The sequence below is a fragment of the Argopecten irradians genome, chromosome 12 (assembly GCF_041381155.1).
Source record: "Argopecten irradians isolate NY chromosome 12, Ai_NY, whole genome shotgun sequence".
NCBI lineage: Eukaryota > Metazoa > Mollusca > Bivalvia > Pectinida > Pectinidae > Argopecten > Argopecten irradians.
The window spans coordinates 17,929,806-17,957,373 of record NC_091145.1 but is presented as its reverse complement, the minus strand read 5'-3'; the positions used below and the strand labels follow the sequence as shown (position 1 = coordinate 17,957,373).

General features: G+C 36.0%; 1 protein-coding gene across 2 annotated transcripts; it reads right to left on the bottom strand.

The window, feature by feature from the left end:
- Positions 1–334: 334 nt before the first annotated feature.
- LOC138304755 (WASH complex subunit 4-like) lies at positions 335–27,568 on the bottom strand. 2 transcript variants are annotated; one of them, XM_069245013.1, is made up of 35 exons: positions 27,467–27,568; positions 26,346–26,485; positions 25,626–25,791; positions 25,097–25,164; positions 24,543–24,625; positions 23,771–23,813; positions 23,291–23,394; positions 22,858–22,978; positions 21,586–21,703; positions 21,130–21,257; positions 20,766–20,926; positions 20,136–20,253; positions 18,848–18,973; positions 18,210–18,317; positions 17,602–17,692; positions 17,127–17,182; positions 16,646–16,725; positions 16,061–16,166; positions 15,778–15,894; positions 15,326–15,494; positions 14,744–14,898; positions 14,163–14,342; positions 13,516–13,605; positions 13,097–13,141; positions 12,878–12,986; positions 12,043–12,196; positions 11,703–11,766; positions 11,141–11,224; positions 10,732–10,828; positions 8,561–8,655; positions 8,240–8,341; positions 7,696–7,789; positions 7,412–7,459; positions 3,041–3,065; positions 1,178–1,313 (listed from the first exon to the last, which is right to left on the bottom strand). In XM_069245013.1, the coding sequence occupies exons 1-34, from the start codon at positions 27,519–27,521 to the stop codon at positions 3,058–3,060; spliced, it is 3,483 nt and encodes a 1,160-aa protein (XP_069101114.1). In that variant the 5' UTR covers positions 27,522–27,568; the 3' UTR covers positions 1,178–1,313; positions 3,041–3,057. The 2 variants fall into 2 exon arrangements, with proteins under 2 accessions (XP_069101113.1, XP_069101114.1); XM_069245012.1 differs by lacking the exon at positions 3,041–3,065 and having other exon boundaries at positions 335–1,313.

The window sequence follows — 27,568 nt, the reverse complement described above, 5'->3', positions numbered from 1 at the left end:
GCTCTAGGGGAACCTACATAATCATGAACTTTGAGAAATATCCCGTTAGTATTTTCTGAGAAATAGTGGCAACATACTTTAACTATCAAAATTCAAGAGGGCTGCCTGGCGGCCATCGTGTTGACCGATCGGTCCCAAAATGCAATATGCACAACAAGGGTCCTAGGGGAACCTACATATGAAATTTGAAAAAGATCTCTTTATTAGAACTTTCTGAGAACAGCGGTAACAAGAATTGTTAACGGACGCACGGACGACGGACCATAGACGAAAGGTGATTTGAATAGCACACCATCGGATGATGATGGGCTAAAAACAAACACACACACTAAAGTCATATGCTTAAAAATTTAATAGACTTTGTAACATATAAGTTATATTGCATTTTACAAAATTATGATATTTAACGAAAAACACAGAGCATTGTTTCATTTATACATACATCTAGTACATCATTAACACTAAAGCCTGTTTCAATATTGATAGTCTTAAAACCATACCTTTGATCCCAATGCTTCATCTCTTAGCACATTAAACACTAAGTAAAAAAAGATCTAAAACTAAACAAAATATATCGGACATCTTATTTTGGCAGTTGCAATCTTCATAAAAATGAGTATTAGTTCTGCAAAGCAAGAAAGATGTTTCAAATAATGTAGAATACTATAAAGCCAAGAAAACAGCCATTTCATAACCTTATTGCATTCCTTATAAGCTTACAATTATTTTTTATTCCTGATAATCTTACGTATTGCCAGTTATTTCTGCTAAATATTCAGATATACATGTATGCCAGATTTATAAACTACTAATTTTTTTCTCTTTTTAGTTAAAACAAATAATTGACTATATGGTAGGCCTATTTCATCCCTTATTAAGCTTATTTCGCTCCTTCAAAGTGAATTTCATTTCTTAAAAATGTATTTGATTCCTAATCAGCTTATTTCATTTCTTATAACTGTATTCAATTTCTTAAGAGCTTAATGCATTCCATATCGCTTATCTAATTCCTTATAAGTTTATTTAATTCCTGTTGTCCATAATTAGCAGTCCATATATAGGCTATACACAACACATCATAGCACCATTCAGCACTTCAGGATTAATTCTGAACTTCTTTGGTCTGCCCTACATTGGAGGGGGCGGGGGCGGAGGTGGTGGAGGGGGAGGTGGTGGGGGTGGGGGTGCCCCTCCTGGGGGTGGAGGCGGGGGTGCCCCTCCTGGAGTAGGGGGTGGAGGAGCTGGTGGGGGTGGGGCTCCCGATGGGGGTTGTGGAGCAGCTGTTCCTGAGGCTCCCGAATCTGGTGCAGCAGCTGAAATATATAAGATAAACACACATTAATGGAATACAGCACCAAAAATCAATTGTCATGCAATTCAATAATGGTGATTCAACATGGCATAGATTATAAAAAAATCAGATTACAGTTAGACATGTTTGTAACGAACATGTTTAACAAATTTAGTTTTTTGTAATAAGTGTATAAAATTTAAAAACTATGCTTATAACAAAGTTATTTGTTACAACTGTGTTTTACTGTATTGCAGAATTATATTTTAACTTATAGAGATACATGTGAATATCATAAATCAGAATTTATTCCTAAAATTTATTTCATATTTGCATTAAACCTAGCATGGTTTTATCCACGACAATATTATTTTCGAATTTATGATAAATGAATGACAGAACATGTATAACATGATAAGGCTTTGATGTCTGTCTTGTATTATTCATGTTAAAAGGAGAAACAGATCATAATTGACTGTATTGGAAAGCTATAAAGTGGTCTAATGCACTGTATATTGGTTTTATTCGTGTTCAAGTAAAATTTCACAAACTTAAACATAAGCGAATAAAATGCAAAGAGTGACAAGTAGAGCTTAAATTAATGTTTGAAATTGACAAACGTGTGAAAATTTCTCCCCGCAGATCAGATTGTGAGGGGAAACCGCGAATCTTTCCCCATGAAAGATAAAACAACTATACAGTAATTCCATGCAAAAATTATTTTGAAATCAATACAGCTATTGTAATAAAGTCTTCAACTCATTCACCCCTGCAGACACATTTGGACACTTCTGATTCAAAGGCTAGAATAGTCCATTATGAATTTTCAGGGGTGAATAAGTTAAGATAAGATAGATATGTACAAATGTAGACATAGATTTCGGTGAAAACTGCCAAAAATTATGTTTTCATATTAAGCTTATATCTACTCTTACTTAAATGAAATAAAATGCATTTAGGTTATGTATCATAAATCCATGATTCTACAAAATGTTTTTCTTGCCTACAGAATCAAAGCTGAATCATGCAGATAATGTGCCTAACTGACATGCTATAGGAAGCATACAGGCAGTAAATGAAAATGGTAACCTCGGGAATTACCACTTGATTAAATGTAAGCAAATATACACATAAACTTCGGTATTAAAGAGAATATATATAAAAAAATTAAGCTATATTAGCAATCTAATTAACTACTAAACTTATATCCAGGAGATGAAATAAAAGTTACATAAGCTACATTTTAGGAATAGCCATTTGGTTAGATATAGCAAATATATACATAAACTATAGTATTAGAGTGAAGATGAGAAATAAAATGTATATACTATATTAGCAATCTAACTGTTCAACTAATTAATATCAAAGAGATGAAATAAAAGTTACACAAGCAGCATTACATTATTATGAATATCTAGGCTACTTTATAAAGAGGAGAAAGAAAAGTTAAACGCATTACATTACAATATAGTTTGCTATTAATAGAGAGAAGATGAGACATAAAATGTATATACTATATTAGCAATCTAACTGTTCAACAAATTAATATCAAAGAGATGAAATAAAAGTTACAAAAGTAGTATTACATTATTATGAATATCTAGGCTACTTTATAAAGAGGAGAAAGAAAAGTTAAACGCATTACATTACAATATAGTTTGCTAATAAGCAATACAAAGAAAAGATATGAAAGTTAAAAAAAACCCACTATATTATGTAAATACACAACACCAATAGAAAAAACCTTACTGCTTCCTTCATGTTTGTCATGATGCTAAACAAAATAATAAATTCTTATTTAAACATTGTGACAAAACTTACTTTCAAACATAATAATAGTTTACCATGTATAAGACCTCTGCTCTTGGGTAAAACATTTTCACAAATAAAACATTGCTATAATATACCCTAAAATCTTGATAAAAAGACTGAATCAAAAATAGGCTGGTCTTATAAGTAAACCAATTTTATCTAATGTGTGAACATTGTCATAATGTTCTGTGATGGTGTTATGTTATTATGTACATACATGTATATGTAGTAATAAAATCAGGATTGCTGAACATATTTGTATAATCATAAATGTTTATATACTTCCTTTACTTTTTGTTTAAATTTCAACTTGATTAAAGTTTTCAAAAGTAATCCAGTCCTGTAAGTAAGCCTATCATGTTCTTTCAGGATATCTGACTTCGAAAATAAGACTTCATAATAGGCTTGTCTCAAAAGCTAACTTTGGAATTTCTACCCAAAAAGAATATAATTCATAGATTATTATCAAGATTTTTGGGTATAAGAGCATATTTGGGCAGGTATGATAAAACAAGAAGGCCCCAAAGGGCCTTTCAACACATTGATTTTAATTTTCAAACTAAGAAGGCCCCAAGGGCCTTAATATTTAGGAAATATAAATTAGATATAGTGCCATGGTAGCCATACTTCGATTTGGGAATCAACCTAGAGATGTTAACAACACATTTGTCCGGGACCATGTCAGTGATCATCTCATGCAAGTTTCAAGCCAAAGTCGCCACAGGTAGTTAGGTTACTTTGTTTAGAACTTGCGATGAAGTTTTCAAAATGTGTTTTTCAAGATGGCGCGCTTTGGCGGCCTATCTTCTGGATACTCGGATCGACCCGAAATATAACAACACTATTGTCAGGGACCATGGTCGGATCCATTTCAAATGCAAGTTTCAGCCTAATCGCTACCGGTACGAATAGAACTTGAGAAGAATTTTCAAAATGTAGTTTTCCAAGATTGCGGCGGTGGCGGCCATCTTTGGATTTCGGATCGTACCCCGAAAAATAACAAACGACTTTGTCCGGTCCATGTTCAGGAATCCATTTACATGCAAGTTTCAGCCAAATCGCACCGGTAGAACTTGAGAAGAAGTTTCAAAATGTATTTTCAAGATGGCGGCTGTGGCGGCCATCTTGGATTTCGGATCGACCCAAAAAATATACAACACTTTGTCAGGACCATTTCAGGATCATTTCATGCAAGTTTCAGCCAAATCGCCAGTGGTAGAACTTGAGAAGAAGTTTCAAAATGTGTTTTCAAGGATGGCGGCTGTGGCGGCCATCTTGGATTTCGGATCGACCCAAAAAAATTACAACACTTTGTCGGGACCATGTCAGGATCATTTCATGCAAGTTTCAGCCAAATCGCACCGGTAAGAACTTGAGAAGAAGTTCAAATGTATTTTCAAGATGGCGGCTGTGGCGGCCATCTTGGATTTCGGATTGACCCGAAAAATAACAACACTTTGTCGGGGACCGTGTTCAGGATCATTTCATGCAAGTTTTCAGCCAAATCGCACCAGTAGAACTGAGAAGAAAGTTCAAAATGTGTTTTTCAAGATGGCGGCTGTGGCGGCCATCTTGGATTTCGGATTGACCCGAAATATAACAACACTTTGTCGGGAGACCATGTCAGGATCATTTCATGCAAGTTTCAGCCAAATCGCACCAGTAGAACTTGAGAAGAAGTTCAAAATGTGTTTTCAAGATGGCGGCTGTGGCGGCCATCTTGGATTTCGGATCGACCCGAAAAATAACAAACACTTTGTCGGGACCATGTGTCAGGATCATTTCATGCAAAGTTTCAGCCAAATCGCACCGGTAGAACTTGAGAAGAAGTTCAAAATGTATTTTCAAGATGGCTGGCAGTGGCGGGATGTCAGGATTCATTTATGCAAGTTTCAGCCAAATCGCACCAGTAGAACTTGAGAAGCAGTTCAAAATGTGAAAAGTTAAACGCACGGCGCACGGCGGACGGCGGACGGTGGACGGCGCAAGCGGGCGACGACGACGGATCGAAACATGACGACTATAGGTCATCCTGACCCCCCACTTCGGGTCAGATGACCTAAAAACAAGAGGCCCAGAGGGCCTGTATCGCTCACCCTGGTTTTGTAATGCTATGTAATGTTCTGAATATAAGTTCATTGTTTCTTTTCTAAAGAAATTTTGAATTGAATATTTACCTCTAATTCCCCGTTGGGCCCCACTCTTTCTGCTCCAGGGGGTCAAAGCCAAAATGTATACCAAATTCTCTTAACCTCAAGGGATTGTTTCTGGCCAAATTTAGTTACAATCCATGCAGAACTCTAGGACAAGTAGCGATTTTTTAGGATTTACCTCTATTTCCCCTATTGGGCCCCGCCCCTCCTGCCCCCAGGGGGGTCAGAGCCAAAAATTTATACAAGTTTTGTTTCCCTTCCTCAAAGGATATTTGTGGCCAAATTTTGTTACAATCAATGCAAAACTCTAGGACAAGTAGCGATTTATAGGATTGTTACCTCTATTTCCCCTATTGAGACCCCGCCGCCCCCTGCCCCCAGGGGGGGTCAGAGCCAAAATTTATACAAGTTTTGTTTTTCTTTCCCAAAGGATGTTTGTGGCCAAATATGGTTACAATCAATGCAGAACTCTAGGACAAGTAGCGATTTCTAGGATTTACCTCTATTTCCCCTATTGGGCCCGCCCCTCCAGTACCCCCGGGGGGTTAGAGTCAAAAATTTATACAAGTTCTGTTCCCCTTCCCCCAAGGATGTTTCTGGCCAAATTTGGTTACAATCCATCCAGAACGTTAGGATAAGTAGCGATTTATAGCCGAATTTACCTCTATTATCCCTATTGGGCCCCGCCCTCCTGCCCCACGGGGGGTCAGGACGTCACCATTTATGCAAAATCTGCATCCCTTCCCCTAAGGAAGTTTCTGGCCCAAATTTGGTTGCAATCCATGCAGAACTCTAGGCACAAGTAGCGATTTATAGGATTTACCTCTATTACCCCCTATTGGGCCCCGCCCTTCCTGCCCCAGGGGGGGTCAGGGTCACCATTTATGCAAAATCTGATCCCCTTCCCCTAGGGAAGTTTCTGGCCAAATTTGGTTGCAATCCATGCAGAACTCTAGGACAAGTAGCGTTTTATAGGATTTACCTCTATTACCCCTATTGGGCCCCTCCTGCCCCCAGGGGGGGTCAGGGTCACCATTTATGCAAAATCTGATCCCCTTCCCCTAAGGAAGTTTCTGGCCAAATTTGGTTGCAAATCCATGCAGAACTCTAAGACAAGTAGCGATTCATAGGATTTACCTCTATTTCCCCTATTGGGCCCTGCCCCTCCTGCCCCAGGGGGGTCAGGGTCACCATTTATGCAAAATCTGATCCCCTTCCCCTAAGGAAGTTTCTGGCCAAATTTGGTTGCAATCCATGCAGAACTCTAGGACAAGTAGCGATTTATAGGGATTTACCTCTATTACCCCTATTGGGCCCCGCCCTTCCTGCCCCAGGGGGAGGGGGGTCAGGGTCACCATTTATGCAAAATCTGATCCCCTTCCCCTAAGGAAGTTTCTGGCCAAATTTGGTTACAATCCATGCAGAACTCTAGGACTAGTAGCGATTTATAGGATTTACCTCTATTACCCCTATTGGGGCCACGCTCCTCCTGCCCCAGGGGGGTCAGGGTCACCATTTATGCAAGTTCTGTTCCCCTTCCCCCAAGGATGTTTCTGGCCAAATTTGGTTACAATCCATCCAGAACGCTAGGATAAGTAGCGATTTATAGGATTTACCTCTATTATCCCTATTGGGCCCCGCCCCTCCTGCCCCACGGTGGTCAGGGTCACCATTTATGCAAAATCTGATCCCCTTCCCCTAAGGAAGTTTCTGGCCAAATTTGGTTGCAATCCATGCAGAACTCTAGGACAAGTAGCGATTTATAGGATTTACCTCTATTACCCTATTGGGGCCCCCGCCCTTGCTCCCATTCCTGCCCAGGGGGGTCAGGGTCACCATTTATGCAAAATCTGATCCCCTTCCCTCTAAGGAAGTTTCTGGCCAAATTTGGTTGCAATCCATGCAGAACTCTAGCAAGTAGAACTCTAATACCCCTATTGGGCCCCGCCCTTCCTGCCCCAGGGGGTCCAAGTAAATCGTTTTATAAGATTTACCAAATCTAATACCCGCTATTGGGGATTACCCGACCCCCCCCCCTCCTGCCCAGGGGGGTCAGGGTCACCATTTATGCAAAATCTGATAAAAAAAAACAAAAACAAAAAAAAACAATTGTCTCGTTGATAGGATGAATGTTTTCCTAAAGAGTTATACACACCTGACTGTGTGGAAGCTACTCCGTCAGCCTGACTCGCTTTGGCAGCTTCTACAGAAATGAATGCAGTTTGATTTTTAGTTGGACAACTGAACCTATTTCAAGTACCATTTATTTATTTTTTGAGGGAATTTAATTATTTTCAAATAACAATTTATTTCTAACTATTATCATGATATTTGCTTAAGAAAAAGTATTATTAATAAAAAAAAAATATGTAGGTGACCTTGAACTCCTATATTTAGTCTGATCTTATAGGACAACACATTTAACCTATGACCTCTTACCTTTGTCTTTTTCCTCATTTTCCTCGGCAGCTGTACGATCAGCTCTGAAGAATATCCTGGCACTACTTAAGGAGTAGTAGAGTAGATCATATTCCTGTTGATTCAAAATCAAACTCTTAACGTGGTAAAGTTTTTTTTCATAAGTAGTAATTAGTAAATTAGTAGTAAATCTATACTAAAGGGAGATAACCACTGACATATAAACATAATAACATCTCACTCAAGGGAGATAACCAGCTAGATACTGGATTCTATACTAAAGAAAGATGACCTTAATCACACCATACTCAAAGGAGATAACCTGTAAATTTCTGCGTCGTATCTACACTAAAGGGAGATAATCACCTTCCCCTCACCACAATCGCATCATGTTAAAGGGAGATAATTACATTCCTCTCACCACACAATCTAAAGTCCTCAGGCATTCTTGCTTGCCTGAAAGGCCCGAGGATGTCCATTTGCTCACTACAATCACACCATACTCAAGGGAGATAACCAGTAAATTACTGGACCACCTTTAAGCTAAAGGGACATGACCATTTACCTGCTGGCAGACTTCAAGCCTTTTCACTGTGAGTGACATTGTTTGTTGTAATTTCTCATCTGGCCGCGACGATAATGTCTGCTGTTGCTTCATCACTTTTTCCTATTAAAAGAAATCATGACATATTCAGAGATAAACATCAAATGTAACAACTAAATAAGCAAACCACAGACGCAAACCAATTGATACGGTTTTTCCCCCCATCACATCTTGAAATAAATTTTAACACAAAATAAATTTAACACTTGGGTAAGTAAATGTATCTTTATATTGTTAATATTTTGATAACACTTTAAATAGATGTGTTTGAACTGTACCAACCTTTTCTGCTCTGTATTTGTCTCTGACAGACTGGAACCAATGGAGTGAGTCAAACTCATGGTACTGGTCCAATAGTTTCAGGATGTAGGCCACTCCTGGGAGAGGGACATAAAGAGAAAGCAGGTCAAATCTCACTGATAGGCACTTAGGTCATTTTTTATAATTTATGACAGAAACTAGAAATATGTCTGTTTGACATTAAGTGCTCGCTAAATACTTTCTAACCTTAATTTCCAGTATGAAATCATCCTCTGCAACAGGTGTACGTAGCACTTTCGCTCATTATCCTTGGGACTATTGCAAGGAGATGGCTTACGCCCTTGGTGCATTGTAATAAATACTTTCCTTTACTTTATCAGAACTTTAAGGGTGAAATTAATTTGAAGGTCTTTGTTTACATAAAAGTGTGCTTATTATAATATTTATATTGATACGATACACTTTCGCTGTTCAAAATAGTCGTCAGCTAGAATACCGTCCAGTCTCTGTGCACAGGGTGACTTACCTGTGTCATGCTTGAACGCCTTTCTGGGTTACATTATTATTTAGATCTAGAGCTCAGACTGATATTTTATAATGTGTTTTTTTTTTATTTTGTTTCTATTACGCTAAGCTGTGTAATTTTATAAATGTTAATTAGAACTGCAGCAAATGCGGTCTATGGTCACAGGGTTTAGTAAGCGATAGTGCAACGTACACCTAGGACCTAGGATGATGTGAAATAATTTGTACAATTTTGAATCCCCACCCTATAACGATACTACAATTGCATTATGAGTGCTGTCTCATGCTTTTATTTTCAGAGAAGAAGTCGTTTATATGGAAATAGCCAAATTGACCCCCATTTGACCCCGCCCCTACAGGCCACCGGGGGTCAGCCCCATCATTTGTACAATTTTGAATCCCCACCACCCTATAACGCTACTACAATTGTATTATGAGTGCGATCTCATGCTTAGTTTCAGAGAAGAAGTCGTTATCATATGGAAATAGCCATCATTGACCCCATTTGACCCCGCCCCTCAGGCCCCCGGGGGGTCAGCCCCCATCATTTGTACAATTTTGAATCCCCACCCTATAAGGATGCACAATTGTATTATGAGTGCTATCTCATGCTTGGTTTCAGAGAAGAAGTCGTTTTATATGGAAATAGCCAAATTGACCCCTTTTGGCCCCGCCCCTCAGGCCCCTGGGGGGTCAAGCCCCATCATTTGTATAATTTTCAGTTAGTAGCCCATTAAGGATGCTACCAGTCAAATTTTGTTGAAATCCGACCAGCGGTTATGGAGAAGAAGTCGATTGTTGACGGACGCCGGACGCCAGACGCCGGACGCCGGCCGTGACGCTGCGGTATCCCATAAGCTCACACCCTCGGTCCTTTGGATCATGTGAAATAAATGAAATATGTGGCCGGTACTAAAAGTTATCCATTTCGTCAATTTCTTTTATTGACCATGTAAACCTGAATTGCATTGTATTGTTCCTGAAGTGTCCAAAGTCGAAAAGATGCTTAGAATATCATGACTGATGCAAGAGTTTGAATGATACGTCGCTTGAAGTTTACACAAAACAAATGCGTTTAGCACTGTGTAATGTCACTGATGTTAATTTATAGAAGATTATCGCTGACAAGTATATCTTAATATATGTTTTTGAAAGTTTGGTGTCACTAAATCATGGCGAAATCTATTAAATGGTGTAAAACACTGACTTCCGGAATTGCGTGTGCAGTTGGAATCTGCGCATAACGGATGTACACAGACTCTACACCAGACAAGAAAAATAATAGTTAGTACGCTCGCACTAACAAACATGGTTCTGTTACTCCTGGTATTTACAAGGTTATAGGAGACAATGTCCAATTGAAAGGATTGTACATGTAGTACATTTTAGTGTAAACCAAATTATTTTTGCAGTGACTTGATTTTGTGTATTTATACATGAATACTTTTCACAATAGTTTAACTTTGCGGTCAAGACCAACTCGGATCTAATTTTCCTGTATTTGAAACATTTTCGCAAGGATCAATTTCATGACTTGTTATCGCCTGTTATATACGCAAAAATAAATTGCATGTGGAAATAAGCCGCTTTACAGTATAGAATGGAAAAAGAATAAGAAAGGCTACTCATTTAACATATTTTGTCTACATGAATCAAACAAGCATTACCCATCGCGAATCCGTCGTCTGTGAAGGCTGCTCCAACTTTGTTCTTACGGCTCATTTTCTCCTTACAGCTTATAGAATGTTCTACAAAGTTTAAAATCTACAAAAAGATGACAGTTTGGTGAGTAAGGCTGGTCATGTCAGTGTATAATAGATGTGGTATAGGCTCAGTCAAAATGATAACTTATTTATCGAGAACCAGAAACATATGTACTTTTGAGATCCAGCATAAAGATAACTAAATATCTTACTTAAAACATAGAAAAATAGAAAATTAAAATACGCCACGTACCGCACATTTAATCTGCTATCGAGCTGCATGGCATGGACAGAATTTTCTTCAAACTCAAAATCATTTTCTAATTGTCTAAGAGTTTTCATTTTCTCAATACATAGCTAGTTAGATACTTACCAGAGGTGGAAGAATAACAAAGAAGTTGCGTAAATGCATGTTCTTGGGATCTCTGAATTCTGGAGCAAACACATCCACCAGGAGCTGTTAAGAGAAATAAAAATATTTCTATGGATGATATGCAATGAGAATTGTTTAAATCAATTTTCTTATATTTTTCACATTTTTTGCTACTAACATACCTGAATTTTATAAGGTATATTGAAACATTATCTCTTTGCATATATTCCAGAACCAGATCCTCCATAAATACAATGTCAGATTTTTGTCCCAATGAGAGTGAAATTTTGGCTATTTTTCTTTTTTTCTTTACTCCTTCCTTTAGACAATATAGAATTTAAAATTCAATTAAATTTAAGATAATATGCTAACAATTGATGGTATCGCATACAACATATAATAATTGATATTGTTACATTTCGTCCCTGATACACTCTACAATGTTTATTTCTAGTAAGCTGAAAAAATAGCCGTATGGTACAAAACCAAGCAACAGCCCTAGTTAAGTAGGCAGTAAATCAGTAAGTTTGGTACCTTTGTGTCAAAGCTGTTTTACACTGACCTTAAAATACTCTGTTCCTTCTGCAAAGTTTCTGGCCAAATTACCAACAATATTGTCAAGATTTCTGAAAACAAATTAAAAGAATACAGTAAAGTGAGTATATTTTGTTTAATTGCTAGTAACTGTTAAATCATACATAATCTTGCTATCATTCACAAAATGTTGCTTCCTTAAAATTTGATTTCTCCGTTTAAGTCAAAATCATGATTTCTTTAACCTGTAAATATAACCATTTTTACACAATCAATAACATCTTCACTTTTAACAGTCCTGATGAGCAAATAAAAGTGACAGCTTGATCTATTAAAGTATCAGTTGACCTTCCTCTGTAAACACCTACTTAGCTGCGACTTGACATTCCTGTGATAGCCCTTCCTCCTTGCAGAGTTCCTCGAAGTTGACGATGTCCTCGAGATCAGGGATGAACCTGATGGCGTTACTACAGCAATGGAGACCGCCAGACCTGATCATCCGAATGTAACCCATGGCATTGCCTGGCAACATAGTACAAAACAAAATAACAGTCTGGCCTTAGCTTTCTAGATGCTCAGAATATCAACACAGGTCCAGTAATGGTCACTCTGAATACGATTCTTCGCTATATATAGTTACAGATGGGCGATGTAAGACTGACCAGAGAGACTTTAAGGCTATACATAGTACTTGATCAGGTATTGAGGCAATGTTTGGTTAGGAATTCACTTAATGTTTAAACAGAAAAATCGTCAATCTTGAAGTTATCACCGTATCTTTTCCCATACTACAGGGAGAGTGACTTAGAATTTATAAGGCCTTTAAGCTGACAAGGCACCTCAATAATACTCCTGTAACAAGGAGTACAGGTTATCTATATAAATTTAATCACTGCCTCCAATGAGGATCCAACTCAGGGCCACTGGATTACTATTCTGACCCTCAACCGATTGCACTAAAGATCTCAATGGTTGAGAGGTATATTGCGACTAGCACCACCCAGGGTTATAAGAACACTATCAGTAACACTATTGGTTGACACTGGCAGTACAGATGATCTGTTGTTAAGGAAATAATCACCCAGACAACACTAATTCTATATATAGGTGCCTTGTCTACAACATGGCTGCCTAAACATGTTCTAATTGCTTACTTATCTCACTATAATTATAACCAGCTAACAGACTATCTGTTTTACATACCTATCTGACTGATGGTAACTCGGAACTGGTCCAGATAACTGTCTCCGTCCGGTAGCAGGCCAAGCTTACGGATACCCTTGTTGAACTTGTCAGCCTTCTCAAATGGATACTGAAACCACAAAACATAGAATTTATAGTTTACAATATTACAACAAAATTTGATAGACCGATAATCATAACCTTGTAAAAACACTGACAGAACGTTTTAAAATATCTTACCTTTTGATCTGTCTGCATGTGATTTTCTTTGAAATACTTCCAATCCTGAAACAAATCAACAAAATTAAAACACAACTATGGCATGAACATAAAAGACATATATATGATTCATGCATACCAGGACATACATTAAAGTATTACCCCCCTAATATTGTAAATAGTTTGTTTTGTTTTTTTTTAACTTTTACCGGTCCCAGAAATAGTAATGTGCCTGAAAAATGAGCTACCATTTAATGCCACCAGATCCGGTAGTCCAGTAATATATGTTCTCCAATCTGAAATCACTCAGAGTGGATAAAGAGACATCTTAGAATCTACTGAAGTTTACAATTTGAGGTTTATTAGTCAGTGAAAGTATCCATGGGAACCAATGCTATGTTAGGTTTTGGTTTGTTTATCTTTTGAAATGTGAATCTTACCTTGATTAGCCTAGATTTTATGTGTTCATCATACATGAACTGTGAGAAAATGAAGAATTTCTTCCTCAAGAACTGGTAGGTGAAGTTGACCTGAAGAAATTAAAATACATATCACAGAAGGAAGTGGAATCATTGAGATGTCTTTTAAGTCTAAGACAGTCTTTAGTTTAGACTTAGCTAATCGCAGATGGTGTTACAAAACCTTACATCACTTTATATTGTTTCAGCAAAAACTTAAGTCTAAGACTGTTTCATGATCCTGGGATCAGGTCTCTCATATCGTAAATAAGTCTGCTTATTCAATCTTTATATGTGTTTGCTGTTTATTCATATTATATTGACAAGACGATTTTATTTTGAATACTTTCTATGAACAGTCTAGAAACTTGCATAGATACATGTATCTGTTTTACAGATTTCAAGAACATTTCACAATATCTGTTGTTTTACATTAACTGATGAATCAACCCCATTCAAAATTATTTGAATTACAACATCTTATGAATCATCACAATATTAGAATCTTATATCCCAATATCTGATGAATCTTCACATTAACTGATGATTCACCAAAATACTAGATTCTTAATCACATTAACTGATGACTCATCACAATAAATGATGACATAGAACACTTGCTGACTCACAGTTGTGTTCATGATGCCTGTGCCATGGGTCCTGATGGAGTTGGCAATATGGCGGATGTTGATGGTGTTGAGATGTTTGTTGTTGCTGGAACACTCTACAAAGATCTGGTTGTTAAGGTTGTAGAGGTACTTGGACACAAAGACATGGATGTTCCTCATAATCTCAAGCACATCCAGACCCTGGCCAAACAAAATCAAGCACAAACATAACAAATACGAAAAGGATGGGTTTAATATCTTACTTTGGTCTGAAGTTAAATTCACTCTTGACTAGTAAAAGCTTTGAATTCCGTATGGGAGCAAAACTGAATCTGTATCAAGCCAACCTGTTTTCATGGCAACTGGGTTTTGCATTTTCAGGCCTAGCAACTTTTTACTATGATTAAATTTGATGATTAAGAGTCCTTGTTGTTCTCCAATACCTGTGTTTGAAACATTTTTGGGTAATTAGTTTTTCAAAATGTGTGAAATTTAATCGCACATGAAAATAATTTCATAAACAGTTGATAAACATATGCAATTATCAACCATTTTTATAAAATTTTGAGTTGACTATAATCACTCATTTGTCTATTTCTTACCTGTTCCAGTGTCTGACTAGGTAGATGGGATTCCACCATTACCAGGCCGTACTTCTGTTCAGCCATGTTTTTCATTTCTCCGTATGTTTTCCAGTCGTGTAGTGCGACTGTCGTCAGATTGTAGAAGGTCATGTTGAGGTAGTGCTCCACATACCCTATCAAACACAATACAAATTACATCTATTGTCATACATTCCATTTAAAAAAAAGAAGTTCTGAGGGCCTTGATCATTCACCTGCATATTTAAGCAGTTATCTGGTATGACAAAAAGCAAAAAACAAAATCAAAATTATAGCTCAATAGCAGACACATTTTTCAGTTGTGAATCTATCAAGGCATTACTATTCAATGCATTAAAATAACAAATTGTAAACCAATCTTCTTTCACGGCTATTAAATCTTACAGCTTGCGTTTTGAAAATAATTTGGTGAAGATCATCTTTCAGGAATTTAAAAATTGAATGGAAATTCCCCTCTGACAATATAAATAATGCAGATGTTGATTTGCGATCAACTTTAGCAAATTTACATGGATCTGACTGGTACTTAGTTTATATAAAACAATTTGATTGGGTACTTACTTTTAATACTGATGTATCTATCGAACAATCTGATTGGATGGACCTTGAGAAGGTTGGATAGGTCCTTGAATCCCACTTTGAAAGGGTTCCTGTCGTCCAGTTGTAGATGCGAGTGTATGTGAAGCCTAAGGTCAGTCTCGATAGCTCGACATAGGGGATCTAGCAGGTGCTGCAACAGAGGACACTGAGGTCATTAATATCAACATGCTCACAATATAGAAATTTCTGTATTTTTTCCCCAGAAACAAGAAATCTAATTGGTATAATTGAGGGAAAAAACAATAAGTGTCATGTCAGAAGTCTGATAGAATGTATAGAATAAAACAAGGAAACAAGAAAAAGAAAATTTTAAGGTAAAGGAATGACTTCTAGAGAAATATCAGTTGATAATATTAATTTTCAGCCTATTTAGATAGAGAGATAACCAAATATTCCTTGTTTAAAGCCTTTACCTCTTGCATATTTGTGTAGATTTCCTTGTCAAATATGTCCAAAAGTTCTTGGGGAGAGGTGAGGTGTCGGACAACGGTCATGGGGGGAACGCAGTCTCTTAGGGCTCCCACCATGTACTGGACAAAGACAAAAACATTCTCTATAATATGTGTACAGGTCAGACCAGAAAAAGTATCCATATTTCATGAATGAAGACAAATGATTCTAATTCTGGACAAAGACAGTGATTCTCTGTTGGATAAGTAAAGTTACAGGATCATAGTACTTGTTATTAGTACTTACATGGATTCTGTGTATATCCACAGCATTTTCTAACATATCTGTCAGATAAATTGGGAAGATCACTCGATGCCAGTACACAAAACTACAGTCACATGAACGTCGTACTCTACAATTATAGGAAGGCAACAGAAAATTACTACCATACAATTGTCATACTATACAAACACGAAAAAAGAGGCAGAAAATCACAGGCACATCAATTTCATTTACAGATTGAAAAGAAGAAAGAAAGAAAAATAACATAATCAGACAATGTCTTTTGAGTCAACTGACTCATTTTTAGAGTCACATAAGAGCTGAAATCAACAAAGGAATGATTAATAATCATATCAATTTTAAATATTTAGCACATTGGCCATGATGACCACGTGGTTAAGATGTCCCAACCATCTTACCATAAGCCCTCCACCTCTGGCCCGTGGTCAGTGGTTTCTATCCAGGTACTCTGGCTTTCCTCTTTCTATAAAACTGGCATATCCTTAAATGATCTTGACTGTTAATAAGATGTAAAACTAATCACACCATACATTCAGAAACAGATGTCTACCCCTGTACAATATAAAACAATGATTACAGGTAACTCACCTTTCTCTGAGATCACAGATCATCTCCAGCTTCTTTAGATTGGCATATAAAATCTGGATCTCATCGTCCTTGAACGTCCTCTGAAAAATTTTGACATTAACTCATTCACCCCTGAAATTTCATAATGGACTAGTCAAGTCTTTGATTTAGAAGAGTCTAAATGCATCTTCAGTGGTGATTGGGTTAAATGTTATTAGAAAAAATAATTGATCCAGAGAAAAAATTACCAGAAGAAACATAAATGACTGCTTTGTCCTTTACATCTATTACTGATACGACTAAAATATGACGGTACCTAAAATGATCAACCGCTTGAACAATCAGACTATATATACATGTACTGTACTATCAACAGGTACATTTTCCATAATCAAGCTGCATATGTTTTGCAGATTTATGAAAGTTTGCTTATCAGTCAGTGTCTTTCAAGACATTCAATGACTGGAAACATCAAATGAAAAATAACATAGCATCAATTTACCATCTTCGTGCCCACTGCTAATGACAAATGTGCAATAAGTCGTCTCTCTTTGGTACCTGAAGAAGAAATCAAAATAGGCAAGGTCAGCAAGGTCATGACCTCCTTTGGTTCTAATCCTATGTTGACCGACTGACCCAATGAATTGACTGTACTTCTAACTTGTTTTTTTATTGTTCCCATTCTATTACATTAGGACCTCACTAAATCTCATACTTGAACATATTTTCTTGAACATGGATTGGCCATTCAAATAACTGCCTCCAATATCGGGTCATAACTTGCACATGATATCATAATCAACACCTACACACAAGGACAGATAATTCTGTAATATGCTACTTAATAAGTTAATTACACAATAAGCATTGCATATTAATGTAATCTAATTGCACATATTTGGGGGAAACTTTTTTTCTTTTTCTTCTTTTTTTTTAAATGGAACAAGAATTAAAAGACCTAGCCAACTATTACTAACCTGGACCATTCATAGCGGTCTCAGCGAGGACCAGAGCGGACAAAACATCAAGTCTTCTCTCACTGTACTTCTTGTCAGACATTATTCTTTTCTGGAATTCATAAAACACCAAATTGAAAATGATACTTAAAATCACATTAATCAATGATTCCAATAAAACCAAACCAAAATGAAAAGTAAAAACAAAACAATGAAATAATGGAAAGAGAAAAACGAACAATGCTCTGGAAAAGTTATCATCAATCATCAATTTTATTCATTTGTTATTCAGAAAGATTAATAAAGATATCAATAAATAATCATTTTCCACTGTTACCAATAAACCAACTTGTTTTTATACTGACTTAAGTTTGTGTTTTCATGCCTTTCGAAGTGAAACAACAATGAAGTAACTCTTGATAGGTCAAAATAAAGTTTTATCAACAACATAATGATAGAGTAGCTAGACACAATGACAAATTTAATCAGAGTTTGGTGATGAAGGTCAATATCCTGACTCTGAATTCTCACAACTTTCCATTTCTTTCTCAAAATGAAACTTGACTTGCATCCAAACACAGGTTGTTTTTGGTTCTGTGAAATATATCTTGACCATAGTTAATACTGACCCTAGCCGTCCCAATTGACGTCAAAATAAGGAAGCTGAGGTGCTGGATGATATGGCTCACTGACTCGGCTATCAACATGGTCCGTCGGTGGAAGGTGTGCTCAATGGCCTTAATAGAAACAGACATTTTAGAAAATCAAAATTAAAATACAAATGCATTGAATATTGTATACAGTAAGGAGTTGATTTAAAAAAAATTCTTTTTGACAAAATTTCCTTACACTTTCAAGATCTTCTCACAGAATATTCCGTCTCTGCATATTACAGAGTTACTGCCCTTGTGGGTAGGTACCCCATTTTGATGTCATTATTTTTCGAGTAAAACTTGCGTTGTTTTATTTGAAAAATATGATATTACGCTTGCAAACAGATTACGTCACTATCAATATCTACATGCATGGGCAGATAACTCTGTAATATGTAAATACAGGATAGGCAATACATATCATATGATTACTGTTTTAAGAATATTAAATAAGCATATAAGTATGCATTATAATTCATGTTTTCATTAAAATGGAAACAACATTCTTCCTATGCTAATAAAAGCCCTTGATATTTTTGAAAATTCAAGTCTCTAAATGAAGTCTGTGTATCTTTCAAACAAACTGAAAGAATAAGAAGAGAGATGTTACTCACCTTCAGAAGTTCTGTGAGTCGACATAAACAAAGCACAGCTGTTTTGGTCATTGGTTTCTGTAGAGCTACATGTAGATTCATCACCGTACGAACCAGGTGATTGATGTTATAGGCATACAACAGACCCTGTCATAGAGAAAACACTGTCATTATATTGGGATATACATGAACTTTATTCAACCCTATAAATGCCCATTGTGCATGAAAGCTTGAGAAAATTAAAGAGGCATTAAATGGGGCCAAATTTACACCAATCACACAATTGTTGTGCAACTACATTTAACAAAATACAAAAAGAAACTACATTTTAGTCATATTTACAGTTTGAATTAATTAAAGAAAGATTAAAGACTAGAACTGTCGCCAGAGTGGATGACTAATATCTCCCACTGCACAAATTTAGTAATAACTCCATTAATTCTCCATTCCCGGTTATGTCAGGGTTCTGTGTGCCATTTTTTCAAACTCTGTCAAGTAGTTTAGAAGGAGTTTGCCAGACAAAGTTGTTTCTACAGACGGACAGATGGATAACCCCGTTCCAGTATACCCCCCTTAACTTTGTTGCAGGGTTATAATAAGAACTCAAATAAAGAGGGGTGGGGGGAGAGGAGGTTGCATTTAGCGGGTTGAATACTGTAGGTGTTGACCACACAGGACCCCTGCCACAGACCAGCTAGATACACTATTTAGCCAATTACTGACATCATTAATGACATTGACATTTTTTTCCATTACAATACTGTTAACATACTTATTTTAGTGGTAGTTTTATTTCAGCACTTTTCGCACTGTCTTTGAGGCGCCCGTTAATGAACAATGCAAAATTTTGTTAAAGGGTATTCGTTAATGAACAATGCAAAATTTTGTTAAAGGGTATTCCTAGTATTGGACCACCCAATCGCGCCAATTTATAGTCACACTAATAAATTATTTTGTACAGTTTCTTGCATTTAGCTAAAATAAGTAAATTTACAGTATAAAGACACAATAATTTTGTATGGCAATTATTATATGAAATATGACATTTTATAATTAACCTCTGTAAACCGATAACTTGATAATGAGAACTAACCTGTATAATGAATAAAATATGACATTTTTTAATTAACCTCTGTAAACTGACAACTTGATAATGAGAACTAACCTGTATATTGTAGAAAATATGACATTTTATAATTAATCTCTGTAAACCGACAACTTGATAATGAGAACTAACCTGTATAATGTATAAAATATGACATTTTATGATTAACCACTGTAAACTGACAACTTGGTAATGAGAACTAACCTGTATAAAGAGAACACATCGGTTGTTCAGGTCCTCCATCAGAGTTTTCCCTCGAGTCATTGATGACTCCATCTCTACCATCCAGGCAGACACACTGGTGTGGAAGTTCTGTACGTCTCTGTGGAGTACAATGTGTAAGTATATATCAAATACTACATGCTATATCAGAAATTAAGACAATGTATAAAAATAAATCCTTGTCCAGGATTTTGGAGGGGGGGGAGGGATGTTAAGTTAAGGAAGTCCTTAAAGTTAAGTATTGTTCATGAAACTGGGCCCAGATGTCTACCACGAAATCCTTTTCCAAATAATGAAGTAACTTTGTTTGGTTTTTTTAGATAATGAATCACACCAGAAAAAAAATAAAAAGTTTTATTTATGGGATGGGAGCTTATTTTAAAGAGAAACTGTAATTAATATAAATATCTGTCCAATTCCAAATTTCAAAGACATACTGAACCATAAATCCTATTAAAATGTATAATTATCTGTAAATTTAATAATATTTCTTTTGACAATGTATCTGTCAAGAATATTGCTTAAATAAGACTACCACTATAATAGCTACTACTAATAATTGTGTCAACAGAAGAATTTTCAAAGTGTCCACTGTTATTATCTGTGCCTTACTTAGCTAACATCTGATTACGACTCTGCAGCCAAGTCTGGTACTGAGTTTTGACTGAAGTCTGAGCCTTCTTGTCCAGTGCCTTGACCATCTGAGGGAGCTTGTTCAGTAGAAATGTAGTTGGGAACCAGATAATATTACCTAGGAGATGTACACCGGGAATCTGTAAAACAATGAAGTAATAAAAAGTAAAAAGAGAACAATACACTGGAAAAGTTATCATCAATCATCAATTCTTTGAATCTGTTAGTCGAGAATTCTGTATTTGCATATTACAGAGTTATCTGCCTTTGTTAATTAATGCCTAATTATGTTGTGGTTTGTAATGTTAATGGTATAGCACTACATATCTTTCTATATCAGTACCTTTTTGTGAATGTCCCACAGGGATTTGAACACTTTCTTGTCTATAACTCTGAAGATTTGAAAGTGTAAGATGTACAACCCACAAAGTCCAACAAATTTGTATCTCTGGTCCGTCTCATTGGCTTCTCCTGTCCAGGTTAAAAAACGTTAGAACTTAATAAGGATATTTAGTGATCAGATGAAACCGTATCTTTTGTCATTTTGACCATGAATTACTTAGATGTCAAATACAATCAATATTTATTTCATTTATGTTCTTATCAACATATATAACTTGAAAGGTTTATGTTATGTGAAGTAGTGATAAACTTTATACATTATCTACATTGTATACCTTTTATAATTATTCAGCAAATTCTCAGTATAACAATGTCCTTTGTATTCTTTACCAACACGTTACTTTATGAAATAACATGACTTCATCTTTCACTCTAAAGCATAACTGAGGGTCCTTACCTATGCGAGTCTCTAGGTCTGTTAAGTATTCCCTGATGTTCAGATTAAACTCGTCAAGGAACACAGAGTTTTTGGTGACAGACACAGTGTTGCTGTCAAATGACTGCTCAACACAATTCTGAAAGAAAAAAGTAAAACAATGTTTATCAATGACACCAAACTAGAATTGTCACCAGGTTGGATGACTGATACCCCCACTGAACAAAGGAGAAGGTACGTTAAGACTCGAATATGGCCGCAAAATTAATTTAACAGTAAAGAACAAGATATTTTGCCATATAACAGTTGAATACATTTGCTAACACATTACATCCCGAAAATATCCTGCATGTGCCAATTATGTTCACTATGACGTCATCAATATGCAGTTTCCCACCATTTTTCACAAAAATCCTTGAAAAATCATACTTTTTGAGTGGTTTTCTCTAAAAATGAATGTGGCTGCCTTCGTGGAACAGAAAGAGATTTTCACACGTTGTGTATCATATATTTATGTATATCTATGCAAAATATAAAGTTGCTCCAAGGTGGCGGCCAAATACATTTCAAGCCTTTTCTAACCTAAATATGATGAATTTCTGGCAAAATTTGGCGAGAAGAGGAAAATCATCAATTTGATGACGTCATAGGTGGAGCACATCGTGTACATGGTTATAAAAAGTTATGTTTTGATGAATGGTAAGTATGAGAGTATTTATTGATGTGTAATTGATGTGGATCAGAGTTAATATTTTTCGACCTGAAAAATTAAGGCCAAATACTGGTCCTATCATATCTACTCCTTCAGTAATAACTCCATTAATACAGGACATTGCAGAACCCTTTATAGTTTATTCAATTTCCTCTTTTATCAGGGTTCTGGGTAACACCATTTTATTAAAATCTGTCAAATACTTTAGGAGGAGTTCATCGGACAAAGTTGTGTCTAGTGAAATACAAACAACCAGATTTCAGAATAACCCTCCCCTGCCCTATAATAACTTTTAAGGGGGATTGGGGGGGCTTTTTTCAAGTTTCTTGTATTGTATACGTATAAAATGGTAATAGTACAAATATAAACTTCGACAAAACTTTGACAATATTTCAGTTCAAATTAATGTACCCAGGTATTAACAATGACATTAAACACAAATGTTGACAATGCAGCAGCCACCAGTGCTGGAAGAGCAACACCTTAGGTAGTCTTGCCTTCCTCAATTATCATCAAGATAAAAATTACAAAACAAAAGTCAATGTGACAATGTGTAATAGAATTCCCTAATTAAAGTTTACCTGGAATATGAGGCCATCCAATAGTTCTCCCTCAAGCTTCATGATCAGTTTTTCAAACTGTCGTAGTTTGTCTCCAGGAATAGAGAACTTGCCTGGGTCATGATGTACTGACTTTAACATCCTACAATAATGTCCAATTGATGCACCACAAAATGTAAATTCTCAGAGAGTGTTTTTCTTGTATCTTGTGAGTTACCTCCCTTGCCTTCTACTGTACCATGTAATTAATATTAAGAATTAAATAGCCAGTTAACAATAAAACCCTGTTATCTTGAACTGAAAAGAGCCATAAAAACTCTGTGAGATATATATATCAGTATAAAACTAAATGTTTTAGTTATGGAAAATCTCTGTTTTTGCAATACATATTAACAAAGAAATGATATCTTTTTCATGTAAATGAGTTGTGTTATAAATAAGCTGAGAATCCTACCGTTTGTAGAGTGTCCAGTGGTCCTTGAGGGAGGCGTGGTTATCTACAATCTCGTCTAAAGTAATAAGGACTCCAAGGACTTCTCCCAGCTCTTCAAACACAGACTACATAAACAAAGAAAACGAAAATAATTATCCTTTCTCTTTCCATATAAATAGAAATAAAATAAGTTAGTGTCTTATCATATTTCTGGCAATGTTTTGAAAAGAGATTTACTCTATTTCAATTTATATTGTGAATGCCACTCTCATATAGAAAGCTGTCTCTACTTATAATCACCATTTGAAGAAGAGAGCTTTTATAGACTTGACCGATTCCTGTTGCCATTAGAATAGACAGTAAAATATTCTGAGCACAGATTCAGACAAAAACAGGCTAAGAATTGCAAATGTTTTTTAAAGCCTTATATATATTTTCACACACAACATATACATTGATTTATAATAATAATACTGATATCATTGCAACTTAAGATCTCACCTTGAAGTGGACATCCGTAACATCGATAAGTTTAGGTCCTCCCCTGTAGAAAGATAAAATGTTGTTATGATAGTACTGCGATGTTTGTATTGGGTACATTTATGTAAGGTTACATTTGATTTTTATATCTTAAGCTACAAACATTTTCAGTTCACTTTGACCAGTTCTGTGAATGATAAGTATAAGTCTCTTGCAGAAAAAAGTTCAACCTATCAAAGAACTCCATGTTTGCTTATATATATGTACAAAGAGCCAATTACAGGTCAGTATTTTTAAATACAGCCTATGTCACTAATAGCTAACAGATTGTGCTTCTTTGGCTCCTGTGGGGCCGCGGTGGCCGAGTGGTTAAGATATCTCAACATATAATCACAAGCCCTTAACCTCTGGGTCGCGAGTTTGAATCCCATGTGGAGCAGTTGCCAGTTGACTGTTGGTCGGTGTTTTTTTCTGCGGGTATTCTGGCTTTCCTCCATCAACAAACCTGACACATCCTTAAATGACCCTGGCTGTTAATAGGACATTAAACTAATAAAACTAAACTTTGTCTCAGTTCAAATGGTAGACCCAGGGTTTTCAAATTGAAAACATGGGTTCCATTTCTGGTTAAGACAGTTGATGACAAAAATATGCATTCCCCTCCTTGCTCTTCTATGTACAATAGGAAGGGATTCCAGCTAATGGATAGAAATGATTTATTGAGTATCTGCCAGTTTCAGTATATGAAGAATTAGAGTAATATTACATATATAACATACACAGTAATATTTACCTTGATAATGAGTATAGACAGGCAAACTGATGGATTACATTTCTCACAACCTCGTAGCAACGATTCACAAAACACGACAGCTCCTGTAAGAGTTAAAGTATTAACCTATGTACGGATACAACAAATAACTGTAGTGAATCTTACTATAACATGAAAGAAATTTCATATTTACTTCAGCAAGACCACTAGTTGTCTGCTTGTTTATGTGATCTAGGTAATTAAAGGAAAAGGTGGGGTTATCACACTGGCTGAGTGGTTAAGTTGTTCTGACATACTACCACTAGTCCTCTAGGCCTCAAGATGTCTTTCAAATTTCCCTATAGATCTGGGACTTTTCTTTGGATACTCTGGCTTTGCTCCACTCCCTAAACCTAGAATGTCCTTTAACCGACACTGGTTATCAATAAAAGCTAATAAAACCAAAACAAACAAAAGAATTTCATCAGTTATACTTATTAACTGCTATTTTACCACTGCAACCATGAAAGAGGTATTTTATTTGAACAAATGGTGTAGAGCGAAAGATTGCGAAGATTTCAAAGTGGCATCAATACCTGTAGGAGGGGCATCAATCTCCCCATCTGTAGTTGAGCCTCCCCTTCTCCCAAACCATTCTCAGGTTCTGCAAACAAAATTGACACAGAACTTAGTATTTTAAAGAATTTTAAATAGATTTAAAGAATGACTTCAAGTAAAACATAATCAGCTACAGATGTACAGTATATACATTGTTGTATTCATCTACTGAAGTTCAAACTTTCACATTGATTGAATACTTCCTGAAATTAATTTAACATACAGTCAAACCTGTCTATACCGGTAATGATCACCGAGACACCACAAAGCTTTAAAGTAAAGTGGTCTTTTATACACAGTTCAGATTGTGTTGAAATTGACCATTTGGAAGCCTTAGAAAGTCTTATCATACAGGTTGTCTTTGTAAAGAAGTGGTTGCTTAATGCTTATGCAGGTTTAACTGTAAATTCAAGGAAAGCATCATGATACAAATACTTGTGTTATAAGGTAAATTATTAAACTATTTAACAGTAAATCAAATACAGATTATTTGATTATAACTCTTACCTCCTTCTCCATAGTACAGCAGGGCATTGTAAAACTTGGTCCGAGCCTCATGCTGTAGCGCCTGCATCTCACAACATAGTGATGCCAACACAGTGATGATCTTGTTGAAAATCTTATTGTCAGTTTTAATAAGTTGCAGCAGATTGGTTTGTTCATACGGTAATAGCTGAAAGACAAATGGTAATGAATTTTATCATACTGAGAATGATTATTTAGTTAAAACACTAGGGCATTCAATTTCTTAGCTGTGGGCTTACATGTTATTCTCTAGAACTCAACCTAAATGATCAATGTATTCATTTCCCTTTCCCCCTCTGCACCTTTCAATCATAGTATTTTCTTAAATTATGTAATCAATTATGTATTTTGAATAGAAATTAATGCAGTTATGATCATGATATGATATAAAATACACATGTAAAAATAAATACAGCTTAATGCAACTTGACATTAAACATTTGTTTATCCATAACAATTCTTGAATATCAATTTGTTTTGAAAAAAAAGTTTTAATAATTTTAAATGTTAACAGATCTGAGAAATTGACAGGGAAACATGATGCAAATATATATATTGAAAGTAACAGATATATGTTATAATTACACACAGCATCCATAAAATTATAAACAGAGACCTTTGCATTCCAGACTCAAATGTATTGCCAAATGAATAGCTCAATGAAGAACATATTTACTTGTAAATCTAATGGTATTAATTTACCTGTAATGCTATAGGATCTAGTGTCATATCCCAGGAGTCACGTATGGAATCATCCAGAGCGCCCTCAATTTCCTTGAGTTGGGAAGCATATTCCTCAAGAAAGTGACCATATTTTTTCAACTGAAGCTCCCCAACAATTTCTGTACAATAAAAGTTGATACAGTTATTAAGATAATGGTTCAATTTTTCTTATTTTTAAATATACATCCTATCAAGGACGTATATGAGAAGGATAAGTCACACTGGGTTTGGGGGAGTACAAGGCAGGAGCTTTTGTGTTTGTGCACTGGCCATGACGTTGGGCTACGGCTGATTTTACTTTGATATCCACCGGTGCAGCCTTTGATGTAGCTTGCGGGTGCGAGGGTTACCATCTTACTTTCTGAAGCAGGCTGGCATTTCATGAGCTGTCGTATTTTTTTAACGAAAGTTTAAGACATATCCTCTAAATCTTCCGTCCTTAAAACAAGTTATAAACATTGTGAAATTTGACTCGATAAGACAAGTTTTTGTTGAGAAAAATGTTTTTTATTCCCGGTTCATAGGCGTCTCGCGTGGTGTTTAGTAATATAAATTATATAGAGACAGTCACGAATCCTTCTCATTTATAAATCCTTGATCCTATTAATATCCAGTCGCACATGTAGGCCTAGTTCAGATTAATTGAAGAACTCAAAGGCAAGCCAACGCATCAAGTAGCTATAGACCACCGAGATTATGTTTTTGACACACAAAATATGACAAAGTGATATTTTATTTAAATTTCTTTTAAAAAATATTAAGCTTTAGAAAAAGCCAAAGATTAGCCGGATGTGTGAGAGACCAGACCAATAGCTGCGATAACATAGTTCAGTGCTGGATGATTAAAACGTGAAAGAAATGAAGGCATGGCATGAACATTCATATCAGACCGAGTCAGTCAGCTTCAATCAGCTTCAGTCATGATCAGATGATCATTAACGTTAACTTGTAAAATTGAAATCGTTCTACATATCCTGCTGTATTGTGCTATATTGTGTATTTTGCAGATATCAAAGGACGCTGATAGGTCAGTTTATTTCGCGATTCCAGCAAAAGATCGTCAATACAATTGCCAAACCACATCCATTCTCTATACTTACTCATCGACCCATCGTCAAACTTGTCAAACTCCCAGTCCACCGTAGTGGACGCCATTTTGGAATACTCCCCGGTCACATGATGACAACACTTCCGTAATATAG

Bases quoted from the DNA above. Each gene is read 5' to 3' on its own strand.
- LOC138304755 (XM_069245012.1), bottom strand. From the start codon at position 27,521: ATGGCGTCCACTACGGTGGACTGGGAGTTTGACAAGTTTGACGATGGG. The intron at 23,814-24,542 runs GTAAATATTACT...ATCTTTCTACAG, and splicing joins TGTCTATACTCATTATCAAG to GGGAGGACCTAAACTTATCG. The intron at 17,183-17,601 runs GTTAGTAATAGT...TTTCTTCTTCAG, and splicing joins GACCGCTATGAATGGTCCAG to GTACCAAAGAGAGACGACTT.